The following is a 19,683-nucleotide window of genomic DNA, read 5'->3' on the forward strand; positions in this document are numbered from 1 at the left end:
CAGGCAAAGCAGGTTGAGGCATGATAGGCACGGCGATTGCTGTGAGCCAGGGAGGCGGCTGTGGTGGGATAGAGGAGGTGACTATGATAGGAGGCGGAAGGTGAGGTGGCAGTAGGAACAGGGAGTTGGGGGCAGTGGCAATCGGCTAGCAGGGCGAAAGAGGGACGGCAAGGTTGACGGCAAGGTTGAAGGGCCAACAGGCGGCGGAAGGGCTCGCAGGTGACGTGTTAGTTCTCCCCAAGGTCAATGCAAGGTTGGCGTCCATTGGCAGTCTCACTACGTCGGCTTGCCCCTTTCTTTAAATTAGCATATTTATCTTCTTCTATCTCCTCAATAACAACATTAGATACCACATTTGCTTTTTCTATTTCTTTAGGGGTAGAGCTACCATCCTTTTCATTCTTTTTGCCATTTGCATTAGTTTGCTTCTTGTGTTCTTGTTCCTTTTTAAAGTACTTGCAATCAGGCTTTTTATGCCCTTTGCGACCACACTGATAACAAATAACATCTTGCTTGTTTTTCCTTGCTTTTGCTGTGATTTTGGTTCTTATTTTCAACATTTGACCTTTTTGCAGTTCTTCCTCTTACATTGTAGGCTGATCCATTGTTTTTCTCACTTGCCTTGCATCTAGTCTCTTCATTGAGAATAGAAGCATGCACACCATCAAATGTCAAGTTGGGGTTGTTGCTCAATGACATAACCAATGCTTCCCATGAATCGGGTAAAGTCATGAACAAGAAGATACCCTCAATTTAGGATCAAAAGCTAGCAAGCGTGCATCCTATAACTGGCTCAAAATACCAGTGAAAGCATTGGTAGGCTTAGACTCATTAAGCTTCAAGTTTACCAACTTTTGCATGAGATGCACCTGATTGACAGGAGTTGTATTCTCATACGTAACCTTGAGTTTCTCCCAAACTGCATAGGGAGTTACAAGTTCCTTGATATAGACTAAGATATCATCTGTGACGGTCATTTTAATGTAAGTAATGGCCTTTTTATTCATTTTAGCCCAATCCTCATCTGACAAAGCAACAGGCTTATGTTCTACCAAGGCATCATCACAATCCTCTAGAAAAAGTATACCTTGCATATGATCTTTCCAAAGATCAAAGCCATTGCCATCAAATTTACGAATCTCAAAGAGATTTTTTGTGTTAGATGTTGATGCACTACTAGCCATCTTCAGCAATAAAAGACTACAATAAAATGCTGAATACTTTCAACCAATTAGCAAAGTTGCTGAATGCAACAGCAAGTACACACACTTGTGCTTCCAAGTTGTCCAAGAAGCATATGTTTTGCTGCAATTTCAGTCTCAAGTACTAATTACAGCATATACACGAATCAAATCTGATACATTTGCATAAATGACAGCTCCCACTTCAGTAATACATCACCATAATGCCCAAATGCAATAACCCAAGTGTTGTATATACCACTGTTTGACTGCATAATGAGCATTCAGCAATACATATACCAAGAGAAGCTGCCCTTTTACAACATTTGAAACATCCGAAGTTCAAATTTCTCCTCCCACTCAGCATGCCAAAGCTCAAATCGACTCAAAGTGCGTCACCAATGCGAAAAGCTCCTAGAGTTTTGCAGTGAATCTGCCCCAATTGCATCAATATATCCTTCCGAGCATCAAATACATGCAAATGTTGCAGAAATCTCATGAATTTTGCAAAATCCCAATTTTCAGGGTTCAATTGTGTACAGATTTCAATGAAATTGGCTCAACTGAGCAGAATTTCACTTATACATGAAATTTTGAGGCATGTGCACCCAATGTTTGCAATTTTTGGGTCAACAGTCATTGTTATGCATGTCCGGCACCAAATTTGGGAAAAGCCTCAAATTTTCAGGGTGTTCACCCATACATATGGGGAGATTGTATCCAATCTTGTATTGTGCATGGGTGTTGAGCTAAAAATGCATTATAAACCAAATAGCTCTCTATTCATAGCTTGCAAATATGCTTTACAAATTACAAGGTCTTTCCTGTGCACATTAAGGGCTTCACTTGGGGTCATATTACCATTGGTCCATGTTTCAATGAATGATATTTCCCCAACTTCTTTAGGACTTTCAAGTGGATGTATATTATGACTTGTGTTTCAGACGGGTAAATAAAGCATCAATGGGGAATTCCCCACTCTATATCCCTCATGGTTACTTGGTTGATATCCGTAACAGATGCTAGTTTTTGCAACAAGTAACAGATAGGATTGGACACCAAATTGTTTTACACAAATAGATGGAAAAGAGATCCAGGCCTTCTCTAACCAAGAGTCACACCTTCACGAATTGCATTGGCAGTTATGCCCTAATGCAGACCCTCAAGGTCAACAATAGCTTAGTGAATACATGTAGCCACATACATAAATAAATCTACTACTGAGGGTAAATACTCAATATATTCCAATGTGGCCTACACTTTCACATCATCGGCATAAACTTTCTTGTTGATTTACTTTTTTATAGATGGTTGGTTAGTTGATATCTGTAACCGATGCCAGTTTTTGCAACAAGTAACAGATAGCATTGGACACCAAATTGTTTCACACAAATAGATGGAGAAGAGACCAAGGCCTTCTCTAACGAAGAGTCACACCTTCATGAATTGCACTAGCAGTTATGCCCTAATGTAGATCCTCAAGGTCAACAGTAGCTTAGTGAATACAGGTAGCCACATGCATACACAAATCTGCTATAGAGAGGAAATACTCAACATATTCCAATGTGCCCTACACTGTCACATCATTGGCATAAACTTTCTTGTCGATTTACTTTATTATAGATGGTTTCTTTGTCAAGAATTTTGGAAGTGTTAGGAGCTAGTTGATATCTGTAACTGATGCTAGTTTTTGCACAAGTAAGAGATAGCATTGGACACCAAATTGTTTCACACAAATAGATGGACAAGAGACCAAGGCCTTCTCTAACCAAGAGTCACACCTTTATGAATTGCACTGGCAGTTATGCCCTGATGCAGACCCTCATGGTCAACAGTAGCTTAGTGAATACAGGTATCCACATACATATACAAATCTAGTACAGAGCATAAATACACAATATGTTCCAATGTGCCCTACACTTTCACGTCATCGGCATAAACATTCTTGTTGATTTACTTTATTATAGATGGTTTCTTTGTCAAGAATTTTAGAAGTGTTAATATGGGTATCTGCTGTTAGTTTGCAGGGTTTTTTCCTGTATAAACACGATTACAGTTCCTGATTCTTGCTTGTGCAATGTGGTGATTGAAAAATCATCAAAGATCATCCACATGTGATAATGCATGTTTGTATTATACAGTTGTTTTGTTAAATTTGGGTCTTGTTTCAGATTTTCCAAAGATGCTTTATGTTCCATGGATCGAAGACAAGGAAAGCCATATGAAGTTTTTCCAGATCACTTCTAATGAAGATTTACAAGCAAACTCCATGGGAATTTTGGAGCCAAGGCCAATTGATAACCAGGGAATACCACGAGAAGATGGTAAATCCATGATGTTTACAGAAGAGAGAGTTTTGGTCCAGCCAAGATATTGCATACACATAATACAAAGATATTGTTTGATTCATAATTAGAGTCCTTTTCTCTTCTCTTAACATTGTTGGTGCAGTATTGCAGGCTAAAGAGCCCATAGACCTCATCCTGTTACCTGGTATGCTGGTACCTGGTTTCAATCTTTCCGTTTTTACATTCATAAATATTTTCTTGAGTCCAGCATTAACTTTCAGGATTAGCCTTTGATAAAGCTGGCGGTCGACTTGGTAGGGGTGGGGGGTAAGCAATATTTTTCAGGAAAAGGAATAGGTTTACAGGCTATGGACATTAGGTTAGTCCATTTATTCATCTTACATGTCATTATCAGGTATTATGATACATTTCTGAGCAAGTATCTGGCCCATGCAAAGAAGAGAGGTTGGAACCCTCCATTATGTGGTATGGTTGAGCCCTGAAGTTCAATTGTTTGTTGGTTGAAGGCAGTAGCTGTTCCATGACAAGCTGCCAAGATTGTATTGGACATTGCTCTTAATTTTGTTAATGACTATTTGCTGCAGTTGGGATGGCTTACTCGTTACAAATATTGAAAGATCCTGTACCAACTGATGCAAGTGATGTTCCAGTTGATGCACTGGTCTCCTCTTCTGGACTGTTACCGGTAACTAATCACTTCAGACTATTGGAAAACTAATTGATCTGCAAAACATGGACTTGCATTGCCATACAGCCATCCATGCCATACAGCCATCCATGCTGTAATGGTTGTCAATTGGATCATATATCCACTCAATACTGTGATATCGCATCATAGTAACTATTAACTTCATCTTATGACTTTGAAACAGAGATGTGACTCACAATAAGCTTTTGAACTTTTATGGAGCATCAATGTATTTTTCTGCTTATTTTTCATTTATGTCATTCCACAAAATGTTTGAGGTACATATGTTATACTAAAAGTTCAGTTTAAGAACACAATTGTGACTTCTAAGCCTAATGTTAAGTCAAATTAAAGTGGTCCTTTCTAAATCGTAGTTCTTAGTTCTTCTCTTGCTATGAAATACTCTTCTCAGCAGGGTTTAATTTGTAAATCTTTGAGTACTTAAAAGTGACTGATGGTGAATTCAGTTGGGCTGCAGTGATTGGTTTTTGGAAATATAATGCTTGAAAACATGAGGAAATACGGGTCGGGTTTTGCTTTAACAGTACAGTCCCCGAACGTAGAATGCCAATTTGAAGTCTCAAAAAGATATCCTTTCTTTGATGCTGCGAGGCTTGCTTCCTATTTCTTTTAGGTGACATGAATAGTATTTATTACCTATGGAGTTTTTCAGAAGAAAATGTTCATGTAACTTTAAAAATTTCCATCTATAAAAGAGGTTGATGAGACAGTTAACACTTTGCAACATGAGCATGATGTACCGTTTAACCTTCATGCACGATTCATATCCTTGAGAACATGTTTCATTGAGTACACATCCCAATAGGGTGCTGCAATGATGATATAGAGCTATTTGTGAAGTGTTCAAACAGATCTTGTTCTGGCAGCAATCATGGCATCATGTTTTCTATAATATTGTTTTGAAATATTCTGATTTGGATGAAGCATGGGTAAAAGAATGTATGAAAGATCTATCCTAAGAGGTCTCTCAAGCTGTGCTTCTTGGGAAGAATATTATACTATGATGACCTTGGAGGATAGAAGTGTGACACTCCTGTCGACATATTAGCATGGTTGATACCTTTAACACAAGCATGGAACCTTTGCAATTTATGCTGTATACTTTTAAAGATTAGTACACTATATTTGGAAATCGGCACAATTTGTACAGTGGAAGTAGGTATGCCTGAGCTTTTCTTCTGGATACCCATTTGTGTGTTTGTATGGCTTTGTAACGAGTGCTGACATTTTCATTAGATGCAAGTTTAACCCTGTGGAAAAGGGCAGTTTGGTAGTAGATGGTACATATGCATTACCGATGGTTGAGCAGGCAGTGATATAAAGGTCTCCTTTTCTGTTCCGAGTCTAAATATTCCCAAACCTTGTCTAAATAGAATCCGGGTCTGGAAATCTGATATGATAGGGATCCATGACAACATAGCTATGGGAGCAAATATTAGTAATCCCATTATATAATCATAGATTCGAGCTGTTGCTTTTACTAGTTCCCACATGCCAAATCGCTGTGTAAGCTCGTTAAAGATCTGAGCATACTGGAGAAAAAGTCAATCAGCAACACAAGCGGATCGTATTACAGAGGTTTACTAGACAAAAGCATGCCTTTAAGCTTATCAAAGGCTTGAGCATTCTGAATATTAAATTCAAAAAAAAAAAAAAGCTGATCATGTTCAATAATCACTCGACAAACAAAATGGTCATTAAAGATTTTGTGTGCTTGTGCACAAATTTAGACTCGTATGGCTCTGCATATATTTATCGGATGTGAGAAAGAAGAAAATAAAGAAAACAGATATAAGCAAAAGCTTATCAAAAGGCCTGCCGATTCTCCACAATAGTCAAATAATTTTTTTTAAAAAAGTACACTAATAGAGAACAGTTTTGACAGATTTAGTTCTATACTATTATTAGCTCGATAGTGAAAACAACAAAAGTGACAACTGCAAAGAAAACCTTTTCTATTGAAAAAGAATGGAAGAATATAGAAACAGCAGGCTGAACAACATTCTGTATTAACATGGGAGAGCCAATCAAACAATCAACCAAAAGTCTATAATTTCTAGAATAATCTCCTTAAGGAAAATTCTTCAACCCCCTACAACCATTTAACATGCCTCCCCTAGGAGGGGCAAGCCAAAAACGAACATTAACATCTACCAGAGGCTGAATAGGTTCATGAGATGAATCACTATATGATAAATCCTTGTCTTGATTATCATATAAAAGCTGAAAGGAAACCAAATCATGTCCCAAGTATAATGTAAAACTTGACAAGAAACTAACTTGTATCTCATGAGAGAGAGAGAGAGAGAGAGAGGAGAAATGATAGATGCAGAGCGTGACCTGCAGAGTGCACTGGACTGTCAGCTGCATTGCTAAGTGATCTGCAGACTTGTGTGATCTGCCCATCCACAGTTAGGAACAGGTGTGACAGACCCTGGGTGGCTGTTGCTGTTCGGACACAGAGAGAGAGAGAGAGAGAGAGAGAGAGAGAGAGAGAGAGAGAGAGAGAGAGAGATTTTTCTGTGCAGCACTTGTGTTTTGATATGGCGAATATGTAGGAGTCAAATGGCATTGATGTGGCTTTTCTCAATCAGCATAACTCTTTGGCTGAGGATTCAGTGCAGTTGATGGAAGGGGATGAGATGGGAAAATGCCATAAGATGTTGGTTGATGAACCGGTTTTATGTGCTCCAAATTTGCCTCAGCAAGATGCTCATGTTCCTTGCTCATAGACTGATGGGTCTCTTCAGTTTATGCTTGCCACTACCAACATTCTTATGTCAGATTATGTTCATGCCAATGAGGGTAAAGCGAGCTATTTACCGGAAGGGGATCACGTGGTTGTTGTCATGGGAACTGACTTGGTTTTACAACAGATTGTTGAAGAGGTTTATGATGGACCGAAAGGGTTTTTCGAAGTTCTTTTTCGTACCCCGGATATGCGTGCTTGCATTATGCAACGTATTCCTTTGTTCATGGATGGTTAGCTAGTACATATGGTCCCATGGAGGCCTATGGCTGAGTTTCAGGAGGTGCTTAGGCAGGCATGCCCAATTTGGGTGGTGGTTGATTTTCTTGCACATCTTTGGCGGCTTCTTGCTTTGGTTTTGAGAAACCTTGGTGAGGCGTTGGTTGAGCCCCGGTTGGCCTCCCGCAATAGGAACAGGGCTTGTATGCTTTGGGACACAGGGAAATCTTGGCCAACCAAAATTTGTTTTGAGAACCTTGGGTTGCAAACTTGGTTTTTGGGCTCAAATGGGGCACATTTACTAGACATAGTTTTAGATGTGGTCAATTAGGCCATTTTATTTCCGAATGTGATAGAAGCCTTGAGGTATTGCGACGTTCTCTGGATCCTGACATGGATATGCAAGAGTATGCTTCCTAGTAGATGGCTTAGCAGCAAGATGTTATTCATGTGGCTCTTGCCTTTGCATGGACATGATAATGGAAATAAGGATGTCTCCCAAGTTGGTATTAAGCGTACATCGCACTTAACTGGTCGGAATTTACCTCCTTAAGAAGCTTCTTGGGTCATTGTGGTTAGACGTAATGCTAGATAGGAATCTCGTTCGCACCCATCTCCTCAACCAATTACTTAGACTTTTCAATGTAGAGGTAAGGGGGATTTTTATGAAACCTCAATCTTCGCGTGTACCTGCAGTTGGTGGGGATGATAAAAGGGCTTTTGGTTCTGCTTTGCGTTTTGATGTGTGTGGGAGGCTTGTGTCTCCTTGGGATGTTTGTCGTTCTCAGCAACAACAGTTTCCTTCTCGTGCTTCGATTGCTAGTTTGCATAGGGTGGATCTTGTAGATATGATCCGTAGTGAGATGGAGAGATTTCAGTCTACGAAAGCTAGGGATGTTAAAGGGGAAGTGGTGATTCAGTAGTTCTCTCCTGTGGTTTACCATGAGAATTGCTTTATGGAATGCTAAAGGCATTTCTTCGGGCAATAAGCAGTATCGGTTGTGGAAAATTGTGTTAGCTGGTAATTGGGATGTTTTTTGTGCTGTGGAGAACAAACAACATGCTTTGCTAGGATCTTCTTATGTATACAAGGATTATACAGTGTTTTTTAATGGTTGGGCTCCACATAAATCTGCAGTTATGCTAGCTATATAGATCTTCCATGCAACCTTCCTTGGTTTCTCAGGGTTCTTGTGGCAGATTTATGAGGCTTGAAATCATATATGAGGGGGAGGTTTTGTGGCTAGCGGGCGTGTATGCTCCTTCTACTGCTTGAGAATTGCGTCAGCTTTGGGATGACTTGCACTTCCTTATTCCATGGCTCGTCAAGGTTTTGTTATGGGTGATTTTAATGTTGTGTATCTGTAGATTAGGCGACTTCACTGCATTTGGTTATGGATGGTCCTGAGCGGTAGGCTTGGGATGCATTGGTAGCTATGTCTTTGAAACAGGACATGTGGTCTTGGATGTATCCTTCACAATCTCGATATACTTATCGTTCTCTTCAGCATCCAAACACCTAGGCCAGACTTGATAGGATCTACATTTGTCAGAGTGATTCTTTTTTTTTCTTGCAATCATTGATATATGGGTGGAGCGACATGTCTTGTCAGATCACTATCCTTTGGTTTTGGATTTGACACATAGGCATGTTCATGCCTTTAAGGCTCTGCTTGTTTATTTGCCTCTACGTTTAAACCAATCTTTTCTGTTGCAAAATCAGTTTTGGGAATGTATCCAACAAGTGATTACTTCTTTTAGCTCGAGGGTCCTATTTGGAGGGATGGAAGCTTTCAATTCAGGTTTGATGCCTACAGATTGGAAGATTGCAGTGATTCGGTTGTTGCTCAAAAGATTCCTTCTCCGACTTCCTTGAAACAATGGAGACTCATTTTTGTTATGGGTTCTTTGTATAAAATCTTTTCTAAAGTTATTGCCAATACATTGCAAAAAGTATTTCCGCACTTGGTTCATCTAGGTCAATATGGTTTCATTAAGGGGCGGAATATCATGCATAACATTTTGAATGTTCAATTGGGGATTGATTATACCAATGCCTTAGGCTAGTAGGTTGTTTATGCTTCACGTTGATCTTGAAAAGGCATTTGATCATATCAGCTGGTCTTTCTCGTGGGGCTGATGTCCACCATGGGCTTTGGTCTTTGCATGACTTCTCTTGTTGATACCATTCGTTAGGGTGTGGTGGCACGTATTGTACTTAATAGGGGTTTTACAGATGAAATTGCCCTGTCTTGTTCTTCGGCAAGGTTGTCCTCTTAGACCTTTGCTATTTGCCTTAGTCACTCACCCAATGCTCTCTTTGTTGGATAAGTTGGTCGATCAAGGCGAGATTGTGGGTTTGTCTCTTCCTAGTGGTGCCCAACTTTTGGGTAATCTTTGACTGATGATTCCTTTATGTTTCTCAAGGCTGATCGGACTAATGTGAATCGGACAATGGTTATGTGGAATCTCTTTACTTTAGCTCCAGGGCTTCATATTAATGCTTAGAAATTTACACTTATTTCTTGTATGGAGATTGATTTGCAAGCTTTGGGTTGGCAAGGAGCTATGATTTCTAAAGGTGATATTACTCGACGCTTGGGTTATCCTATTGATGTGGATGTATCTCCTCATGCCTTGCTTGACTAGATGTCATCTCGTATACATGATCGGTTTATGTATTGGAAACCTCAATGCTGGCCTCTTCATGTGAGACTTAAAGTTGCTCGATGCATCATGATCGGTATGGTCTCGTTTTTTTTGCCCTTACTTCCTTGGACTAAGAAGTCTCTTTTGGAATTGGTTCAGCCTATCCGCTTCATGTTGTGGAAAAAGAAAGGGAATCGTTTGGGCCAGGTGTGGGTTTCTTGGCAGCGTGTGACTACTCCTAAAAGGATGGGGGGAGCAGCTTTATTGGATGTTAATTTCCATATGGTTGCTTTGAGATTTGCAGTTTTGCAGGCTTTATGTATGCAGAGTCATTCCTGGATAGATATTGCAAAATTTTTCATTGAAAAGACTGGTATCTCGCATAGTGGCACGGTTATTCAAGTTTCTTGGTGGCATGTGCTGAATTCCATGAGGCCTATTAAGGTCTCCCAGTATTTTCTCCTTTCTTATTTGATTGCATCCTGGCAAGAGATTTTGTGTTTCGCAATTTGGCGCCCTCTTGATCTTCTCAAGGAGGAGAATTCATTGCAAGGAGAAGTGCTAGCTACCTCTAGGTTGTTGGATTGGCCTGATAAAGGCTTATAGTGAGAGAAGTTTAATCGGATGGCTTGCTTGGGGTTGCAGATAGTCCATGATGGTGTTATTCCTAGGCAGCCTTGTCCTTATTCTTTCCGGTATATTCCTCAGTATTTTCGGGTGCCTCGTGGCTATCATGACATTTGGTCGTCCTTATAGGAGAAGCTTATGAGGTACTCTCCATTGCCTACTTTACAGCCCTCATCTCCTTGGCAGGATTGGATGTTTGTGCTTCTTGATGATTTCAAGAATAGGTCAGCTAATCAAATCTATTATTAGATGGTTGAGGTTAAGAGGTGGGTCACTGGAAAGGCCAATAAATTATGGTATATTTGGGACAGCAAAAAGAAGTGGCAGGAAAGATTTCTCCAACTCTGCAAGTCTAAGATTCCTTATCATGGTAAAGTGTTCATGTGGAGGTTGTTTATTGGGGTTCTTCCAATTGGGGATGTGTTGCTTGCTCACAAGATCTCCCGTGATTGTTGTGTATTTTGCACTACATGCGATGAGACATTGCTTGATCTCTTCATCTGTTGTCCTATTGCTCGATAGATTTGGAGTTTTGTTTCCCGTGTGTGGACCTCAGTGACTCAGTAGCGGATATCACCTCATTCGTGGATTATGGGAAGGATGCCTTCTATGCCTGCCTTGCAATTAGATCATTCCTGCCTTTTCCATTTCCTTCAATGGACAGCTTTATGGCATATTTGGCGTACTCGGAATGCATTCATTTTTTATTCTGCCTCGGACCCATGGTCATGTGGCCCGTGTTCGTGGTTTATTGTTATGGCAAATCTCCTCTATGGTTTCAGCTGACCTGGTTCTTCCTAACATTGCTACTCCTTGGTTGGATATCGTTTGCTCCACTCCAGCTGTCCTTTCTGTGTGATATTTGTGTGTCATGGTCTTAGAGGCCTTCCGGCTTGATTCGTGTTTGTTCTGCTTTTCTTTGCTGACCTGATGGTCTGATGTAAGTATTGCCACTTAATTCAATTATCTTCACGAAGAGAGAGAGAGAGAGAGAGAGAGAGAGAGAGAGAGAGAGAGAGATGCTGTCCTACGCGTTCTCCTGCCTGGCACCCCCCCACCTGAAGGTCATGCTGACCTGGGAACGTCAGAGGAATACCCTGCGGGCTGCCAGCAACCTGCACGCAGATCTGCTCTTGCAGCTGTGAGAGAGAGAGAGAGAGAGAGAGCGCGAGCGCAGCATGTATAGCTGTCCCTGATGCTGTTTCTGTGACCCGCACGCCAATCTCAGAGGCTGCGTGGGTGTGGGGGTCTGGTCTGCTGCCCTGCACGCCTGCTGCCCTGTTCCTGCTGCATGCAGGGGCAAGGCTGTGAGACACCTGCCTGTCCAGCGGCCTGTGCGCTACTGCCCTGTACCTGCAGCTTGTCAGCGAAACAGTGCATGGCGGATAAACAGGCAGCCTGTGCTTCTGCACCTGAATCTGCCACCTGCATAAAACTGTGAAGGCTCGCCTAGAGAGCCCTGTTATTTTGTGACCCTGCAGGCTTCTGTTGTGCAGACAGGTGTGGCCTGTACACTTGCAAACTCACTGTAAGCATAATGAGGACACTCCTATGATGACTGTTGATGGTTCAGCGCCTTTGGAATCCTCGCCGCGTACGTATGCACAAGCTGCCAATGCTTCTGATGATTCCCTAAAGTTGGATTGGGAATATCTTCTAGAGTTTACTAACTCTTTATTCGGAGAATATGTTAGACACAATCATAGTAATCTTCCAAATTGTGATGAGCAGGACATTGTGGATGCACGTGTGGATACGCAAAAAGTGCTTTGATCTTTCTCTGCATTTTATGAACGTGGCATCATGCTTTTCTTCATGGGCAGGATCCTAGTGGTCCCTTGGATTCGGTGGTGGTTGGCTTCCATTCTCAGATGTGATTGTGTTGACGAGGTTTTTGTGGGCCCCAAGGGTTTCTATGAGGTCATGCTCACATAGGCCACAAACAGAGATGATCTTTTGGGCAGGCTGTGTTGGGTATCTCACACGCCTTACTTACGCCTACGCTCATATGGGAGTGTGCGGGTGATCACTAGGACATTGGGGCACTTTTTACTCTCGGTAGGAGAGGTTTTTTCCCCCAGATTATGTGTACTATTTTGTATGTGCTTGTGGTGCACACTTACGGGCACTTACTGTGTTCGGGTGTGAACAGCCCCTTATAACTCTAAGGTATAAGGGTTATCATTTGTACTTTCAGTCTAACACTCTATTCAGTACAATTGCATTGGGTGTCGTGCTCAACTCTGTCTCTCACTCTCACACTGTCTACTGCACTTCAGCTGCACCTCGATCCTCTCCCATCTGACATTTGGTATCAGAGCAGTCTTCAGTCTGCAGTCTGCAGCCCACTCCAGTTCAGCCAGTCCCCGCCAGTTCTGCCCCAGCCGCCTGTACCTGTGCGTGTCCTGCACAGCGTGCTATCTGTCCTGCACAGCGCGCCCTGCCCAGCGCGCCACCTGTACCTGCGTGCTGCCACCTCTGCCCAGCGTGTCCTCTGCCCTGTGTCTGCCCAGCGTGCCCCTTCGCCTGTCAGTCTGCCTGCGCAGCCTCCCTGCGCTGAGCTAGACTGTGCCGTCAGCTCCAGCTGCCAGCGCGCCACCTGTTTCCACCACCCAGTCCTGGGTACTGCCTCCTCTGCCCAGCGCGCGCCCAGTCCTGCCTGCGCGTGTCACTGGACCTGCACGCCTGTACCTGTGCGTCAGTCCGACTGTACCCAGCAGTCATTATCTCGGGAATCGTGCCCGTCGTCAACACGCAGAGGTAACATTCTGCACTTTTCTTTTACACAGGAGTTCGTGCAACAGGTTCAGTTTTCAGCATTGGGAAACGTGCTGAACAGCAGGTTCAGTTTTCAGCATTGGGAAAAGTGCTGTGTCTGTCTGTGACACATTGAATGCACATTTTGGGGCTTTTGTAACAGACATTTGTGACAGAAATTTTGGGCAGAAAATTTTGGGGCTTTTGATGTTTTAGTGCTGCTGAGCACTAATTGCACCTTGGGAAGCGTGCATCAGTGACAGTTTTTGTGACAGAGTACCCTTTGCACATTAATTGCAGACTTGTGTTTGCTGCAATTTCTGGAAATTTGCAGATTTCCAGCCCGTACTGCATTGACATTGCTCTATTGCCTTTTGGGAAATAATGGCAAATCAGGGAGGAGATGTATTCACCTATGTGTCCAAGGAAGACCGATTGGATGGGAACAATTATTCCCTTTGGTCTTTTATGATGAAGAATATATTAGTGGCAAAAAATTTGTGGGATTATGTCAGTGGAGAGGAAGCACGACCGGGAGTTGTGGCTCCCGCTACTCCTCCTCCAGGAGGACGTGCAAGAGGGCAACCTCAGCCCCCTCCACCTCAGCTCGCTCAGCCACTTCCCCCAAGAACTGCAGCTCAGAAAACTTGGGATACACGGGATGCACAGGCTATGTCGCTGATTGCATTGGCAGTTCAGCGTTCTATCATTCCTCATATTCGTTCAGCAGCTTCTTCACAAGAAGCTTGGTTGATATTGGAGCAGATGTTTGCAGGAAAGAATGAGACTCGCATCTCTTTCTTGAAGAAAGAGCTAGAGACTCTAAAGATGAATGAGGGTGATTCTATGCAGGATCATCTCAACAAAATTCAAGACTTGCGGGAGCAACTCATGAATGTGGATGAGTACTACTCAGATGCGCAGCTGATTTCTACGACATTGAATTCACTTGCTCCCTCTTACTTGGCTTTTCATACTGCCTTGAACCTCACTATGAGGATTTCGAAAGAGCCCATCACTTTCATTCAGCTTGTCAGTTTGCTTCTAGAGGAAGAGCAAACTAGACGGAACAGTGGTGTGGATGGTATAGCCTCTGAGCAGGCTTTTATGTCAAGGCAGAAGGGTAAAAACAGCCAAGGGAAAAATGCTTCGCAGAGTTCTGGTAGTAGTAACACTTCACAGACAAGTCAGAAACAGGGGGGCACGCAAGCCAAGAAAGGAAAATGCCATTACTGCAAGAAGCCTGGCCACTACATCACTGAGTGCAGGAAGCGCATCGCCAAAGAGAAGAAGAAGGAGTCAGGGATGTCTGTTTCTGCAGCTCCTTCCACTGCCAGTGAGTCCGCGTCCTTTGTTGCAGACAGGGACTATTGTTTTTACACTTGCAGTTATGATGTCTCTTGGGCTGATAGAGCATTTAGCTCTACAGAAGATGCTGACACTTGGTTCTTTGACAGTGGTGCTTCACGGCATATCACATCTCGTAGAGATTTGTTTGCTTCTCTTGGTGCACCTCCCGTTGGGAAGTCTGTTCAGTGTGCTAATAATGCATCATACCCTGTTCGTGGTATTGGGGAGATTCAGCTTACAGCCATTGATGGCTCTATTCTCCGCCTACAGGATGCTTTGTATGTGCCTGGCATTAAGAAGAATCTGCTTTCCATTTCTTCTATGGCACGTTGTGGTTTGCAGGTCACCTTTGATGATGACCGTTGCATGGTCCGTGACAAGGAACACATGACATTGGTCTTGACAGGTTCTTTGTGTCATGGGTTATATGAGTTGGATGCTCTTTCGGTAGATCAGTCTGCATATTTGACATCCACTCTTACTCCTGCTATGTTAGAGGCAGAGTTATGGCATGCTCGTTTGGGGCATGTAAACTATGGCAGCTTGATGCTATTACAGCGTACTCAGATGTTGGATGGATTACCTCTCTTGGAGAGACCTCCTGAGCATTTATGCGAGGGTTGCATTTTGGGGAAAATGCATCGTTTCTCTTTTCCCCGTGATGTTGCTTTTAGAGCAACAGCCAGATTGCAGCTTGTGCATTCGGATGTTTGTGGGCCCATGCAGACACAGTCATTGGGTGGTTGTTACTATTTTGTAACATTTATTGATGACTTTACACGTTTGTGCTGGGTCTACTGTTTGAAAAAGAAGTCAGAAGTGTATGATGCATTTTTGGCTTTCAGTGCACTTGTGGAAACTCAGTCTGGTTGCAAGATTAAGACTCTCCGTTCGGACCGAGGGGGGGAATACATGTCCTCTATGCTGAATTCTTATTTGCAGCAGAAGGGCATTATCCATCAGTACACTACTGCATATACTCCACAGCAGAATGGGGTAGCAGAGAGGAAAAATCGGTCACTCATGGAGATGGCCAGATGTATGCTGAAGGCAAAGAGTTTGCCTCATAGTTTTTGGATGGAAGCCGTCATGTGCGCTTGCCACATTTTGAACAGATGCCCTACCAAGGCCTTGAAAACCGTCACACCTTTTGAGGCTTGGCACAGCCGCAAACCTTCTGTTGGCCACTTCCGTACTTTTGGGTGTCTTGCATATGCCCATATTCCACAGGTACTTCGAAAGAAGTTGGACAACAAGGCTGTAAAATACATCTTTATGGGATATAGCAGCGAAAGCAAAGGCTACAGACTCTATGATCCCGTGACCAACAAGGTTTTTGTCAGCAGGGATGTTGTATTTGATGAAAAATCAGAATTATCCTTGGCTGGTTTTGATACATATCAGGCTGCCCGTGATATCTTTGAAGGGCTGCTGCCCATCACATTTGGTGATTCAGCTGGTACTTCAGCAAATGAACCTAATGTTCAGCCAGCTGCTCCTATGGAACATGCAGTAAATCAGCACATTGCTGAAACTGAAATTCAGCAGGAACTTGTACACAGTCAGGAAGCAAGACAGGTGCCTAGATGGTACACGCAGACTATGAGAGATAGTCATTTGGAAACACCCTTGGCTGGTCGTACTCGAAGGCAAACTCGACTGCATGATTCAGCACATTCCATGGAGTTTGTTATGGCAGCATGTACTCATGATAATGAGGAGCCTGAATGTTTTGAGGATGCACGACATAGTGTGCATTGGATGGCAGCCATGCAAGCTGAATTGGATTCTATTCATAAGAATCATACTTGGGATTTGGTGTCTTTGCCAGTTGGCAAGCGTGCCATTGGTACGAAATGGGTCTACAAATTGAAAAGGAATGCAGATGGATCCATAGATAAGTACAAGGCACGGCTGGTAGCTAAAGGCTACGCACAGAAAAAGGGCATTGACTATGAGGAGACCTTTGCTCCTACCTCCCGTATGACGACCATTCGGTCTATGATTGCCTTGGCTGCACATTTTAATTGGAAAGTGCATCAGCTAGATATAAAGACTGCATTCTTACATGGGGAACTTCAGGAAGAAGTGTATGTACAGCAGCCCATTGGTTTTGCAGTTGAAGGCTCAGAAAATTTAGTATGCAAGCTGAAAAAAGCTCTATATGGTTTGAAACAAGCTCCACGAGCTTGGTACGCAAAGATAGATGCTTTCTTGCTTAGTCAGGGGTTTGTAAACAGCCCATCTGAGTCTACCCTTTATGTACATAAAGAGGGGGGATCCATGCTGATTTTGTGTCTATATGTAGACGACCTTTTGCTCACTGGAACACGTGCTGATCAGATTTCAGCATTCAAAAATAATTTACAGCAAACTTTTGACATGTCGGACTTGGGTATTTTGCACTATTACTTGGGCATCCAGTTTGTACATGATGCTAGAGGCATTGGATTATGTCAGTCAAGGTACATTGGGCAACTTCTTGAGAAGTTTGGCTTACAGGATTGCAAGCCAGTTTGTACACCCATGGAACCTGGGCTCAAACTGTCATTACATGATGACAGTGATTTGTTTGATATCCATACTTATGCTCCAGCAGTGGGATGTCTCATCTATCTATGCCACACTCGGCCAGACATACAGTTTGCCGTTTCAGTTTTGAGCAGGTACATGCATCAGCCTCGTATGTCGCATTGGCAAGCTGTGAAGCGTGTGTTTCGTTACTTGCAGGGTACTAGAACTCTTGGATTGCTTTATGCCAAGGGGGGACCACTGCAGTTACATGCTTACAGTGACTCTGATTGGGCTGGTGATTTTGATACTCGTCACTCCACTAGTGGCAATTGTTTCTTTCTTGGCTCGTCATGCATTTCTTGGCTTAGCAAGAAACAATCCACTGTTGCCACGTCGTCATGTGAAGCTGAGTACAAGGCAGCCTTCACTACTGCAGTTGAGTGCGTATGGCTTAGACGCTTACTTGCTGATTTGGATGTATCTGTTACGGAGCCTACTCCTTTATATACTGACAGTCAGAGTGCCATTGCAGTGGCACGGAACCCTGTGTTTCATGCTCGCACGAAACACATAGAGATTCACTACCACTTTGTCAGAGAGAGGCTACATGCAGGTGATATCAGCCTTGTCTACTGTCCTACCACCAGCAATGTGGCAGACATTTTCACCAAAGCTCTTCCACGAGACAAATTTGAAGCATTTCGCGATGCTTTGAATTTGACGCCCTTTGGTGGCGGATGATCCTTGTACACTTGATCACTCTTCACTCCAGGGGGGTTTGTTGGGTATCTCACACGCCTTACTTACGCCTACGCTCATATGGGAGTGTGCGGGTGATCACTAGGACATTGGGGCACTTTTTACTCTCGGTAGGAGAGGTTTTTTCCCCCAGATTATGTGTACTATTTTGTATGTGCTTGTGGTGCACACTTACGGGCACTTACTGTGTTCGGGTGTGAACAGCCCCTTATAACTCTAAGGTATAAGGGTTATCATTTGTACTTTCAGTCTAACACTCTATTCAGTACAATTGCATTGGGTGTCGTGCTCAACTCTGTCTCTCACTCTCACACTGTCTACTGCACTTCAGCTGCACCTCGATCCTCTCCCATCTGACAGGCTGCCCCTCTTTTTTGATAGATAGTTGGTGCGTGTGGTATCATGGAGACCTATGGCAGATTTTCAAAATCAGCTCAAACAGGAATGCCCAGTGTGGGTTGAAGTAGAAAGCTGCCCTACAGTTTATTGGCCCCCATTAAGGGATGCAATGGCAGCGATTTTTATTGTCTTGGTGCCTCCCAGTATGAGGGTAGGCAACAGGAATCATTTATGCATATTGTGGGACACCTTCAAAAAAAGGCTCTATTGGCTGTGCCTTAATTGCATTGGCATGCATCCCCTATGGTTTAAGCTTAACTGGGGTACCTTTACAAGTCATTGTTTCACTTCTGGAAAGCTTAATCACTTCATGGCCGAGTGTCCAAATAAAAAGGATGCTACGGTTTCTTGTAATAGGGATATTGAAATGATGATGGAGGCACAACTCACTAGGGAACGCCTTCGCAAAAAGGATTTGGTCCAGTAAAAGAAACCTGTGCTTTGTTTAGATCAACATGATTCAGGATGGGTTGATGTCCAATGTAGAAAGGGTAAGAAGGTTGAAATGTAGTAGTCGATGGGCTCATTGTCAAGCACTCAAGATGCCTTTTGTACATATGTGCATAGAAAGAATAAATTCTTTTAGCGACCATGTTCAATTGCCATGGACTCCTCTAGTTCAAAGGAGGCCACGCAATAGAGATCGCAGGTCCAGCGCCCTCGAGAGCACCCCAGGGATCCTTTGGTATGCCTTGCTTTTGATCGTAGAGGCAAGGTGATTACCTCATGGATCAATATCCTCATCTGCCTATGACAAATGGAAGCAATCCTTCCCTTATGAAACCTCGCAAGGGACACAATGCTTTTGTGGTTTTGGCTATTTTTTTGGATGAAGGAATTTTGGAAACCTTAGCTGAGAAGGTGCAAGCGAGAATGTGAGCAACCACGCCTATGAATTTCTTGATTTTACAAATGTGGATTGCCACTTGGAATGTCCATTGGATTTGTTCCTGTAGTATGCAACATGACACGTAGTGTATTTTGCATGAGAACCGCTTGGATGCTTTGTGTATTGTTGAGTACAAAAGCCATGATGATGCTGGTCCGTTGTCATGGGTTCTGTCTTTTTTATGTGGGTTGCAAGGCTAAACACTATTCAAGTGTGCTCATGGTTGTATACGAGAGATTCTTTTTTTTTTTTGCAAATAAAGTGTGGCCAATTATATTACTTCAAGAAAAACGTGAATACAAGGAAGTGCTCATGCTCAACAGACTAGTTGGAGCTCATGCAGAGTCACAGATATATAAGGTGTACAAGCCTCTTAGGGCGGTCTAGGGGGGATGGGGGCAAGAAGCCATGGAGGGGGGGTGTATTGGCATTTGGGGCTGCCTGCCTGCATCACGAAAAATAGGTCTTGGCGAGCCCTGGACTCGCCCTGCACTTGGTCCCATCGGCCGCGGAGGGAGTGGATGATGGAGGTCCAGAGCTCTGCTAAGGTCGCTTGTATTGAAAGTCTCTCT

At 43.1% G+C, this 19,683-nt stretch overlaps 2 protein-coding genes across 3 annotated transcripts in view; one reads left to right on the forward strand and one right to left on the reverse strand.

Annotated features, from left to right (window-relative positions):
- Nucleotides 1-4,421, forward strand: part of 5-FCL (5-formyltetrahydrofolate cycloligase) — a 40,513-nt gene extending 36,092 nt beyond the window's left edge. The window contains exons 3-7 of the mRNA XM_087673190.1: nt 3,353-3,505; nt 3,633-3,674; nt 3,751-3,796; nt 3,885-3,955; nt 4,075-4,421. Of these exons, the coding sequence (XP_087529316.1) occupies nt 3,353-3,505; nt 3,633-3,674; nt 3,751-3,796; nt 3,885-3,955; nt 4,075-4,208 (446 nt within the window). The 3' untranslated portion in view covers nt 4,209-4,421. The remainder of the gene's footprint in view (nt 1-3,352; nt 3,506-3,632; nt 3,675-3,750; nt 3,797-3,884; nt 3,956-4,074) is intronic.
- A 92-nt stretch (nt 4,422-4,513) lies between these two features.
- Nucleotides 4,514-19,683, reverse strand: part of LOC148038534 (callose synthase 3-like) — a 169,105-nt gene continuing 153,935 nt past the window's right edge. For both annotated transcript variants that reach the window (XM_087673168.1, XM_087673176.1), the window contains one exon: nt 4,514-5,731. In XM_087673168.1, coding sequence (XP_087529294.1) covers nt 5,444-5,731 — 288 coding nt within the window. In that variant the 3' untranslated portion in view covers nt 4,514-5,443. The remainder of the gene's footprint in view (nt 5,732-19,683) is intronic.

The sequence above is a fragment of the Lygodium microphyllum genome, chromosome 3 (genome assembly GCF_053477565.2).
Source record: "Lygodium microphyllum isolate KBCC chromosome 3, Lygodium_microphyllum_v1.1.10, whole genome shotgun sequence".
Classification (NCBI taxonomy): domain Eukaryota; kingdom Viridiplantae; phylum Streptophyta; class Polypodiopsida; order Schizaeales; family Lygodiaceae; genus Lygodium; species Lygodium microphyllum.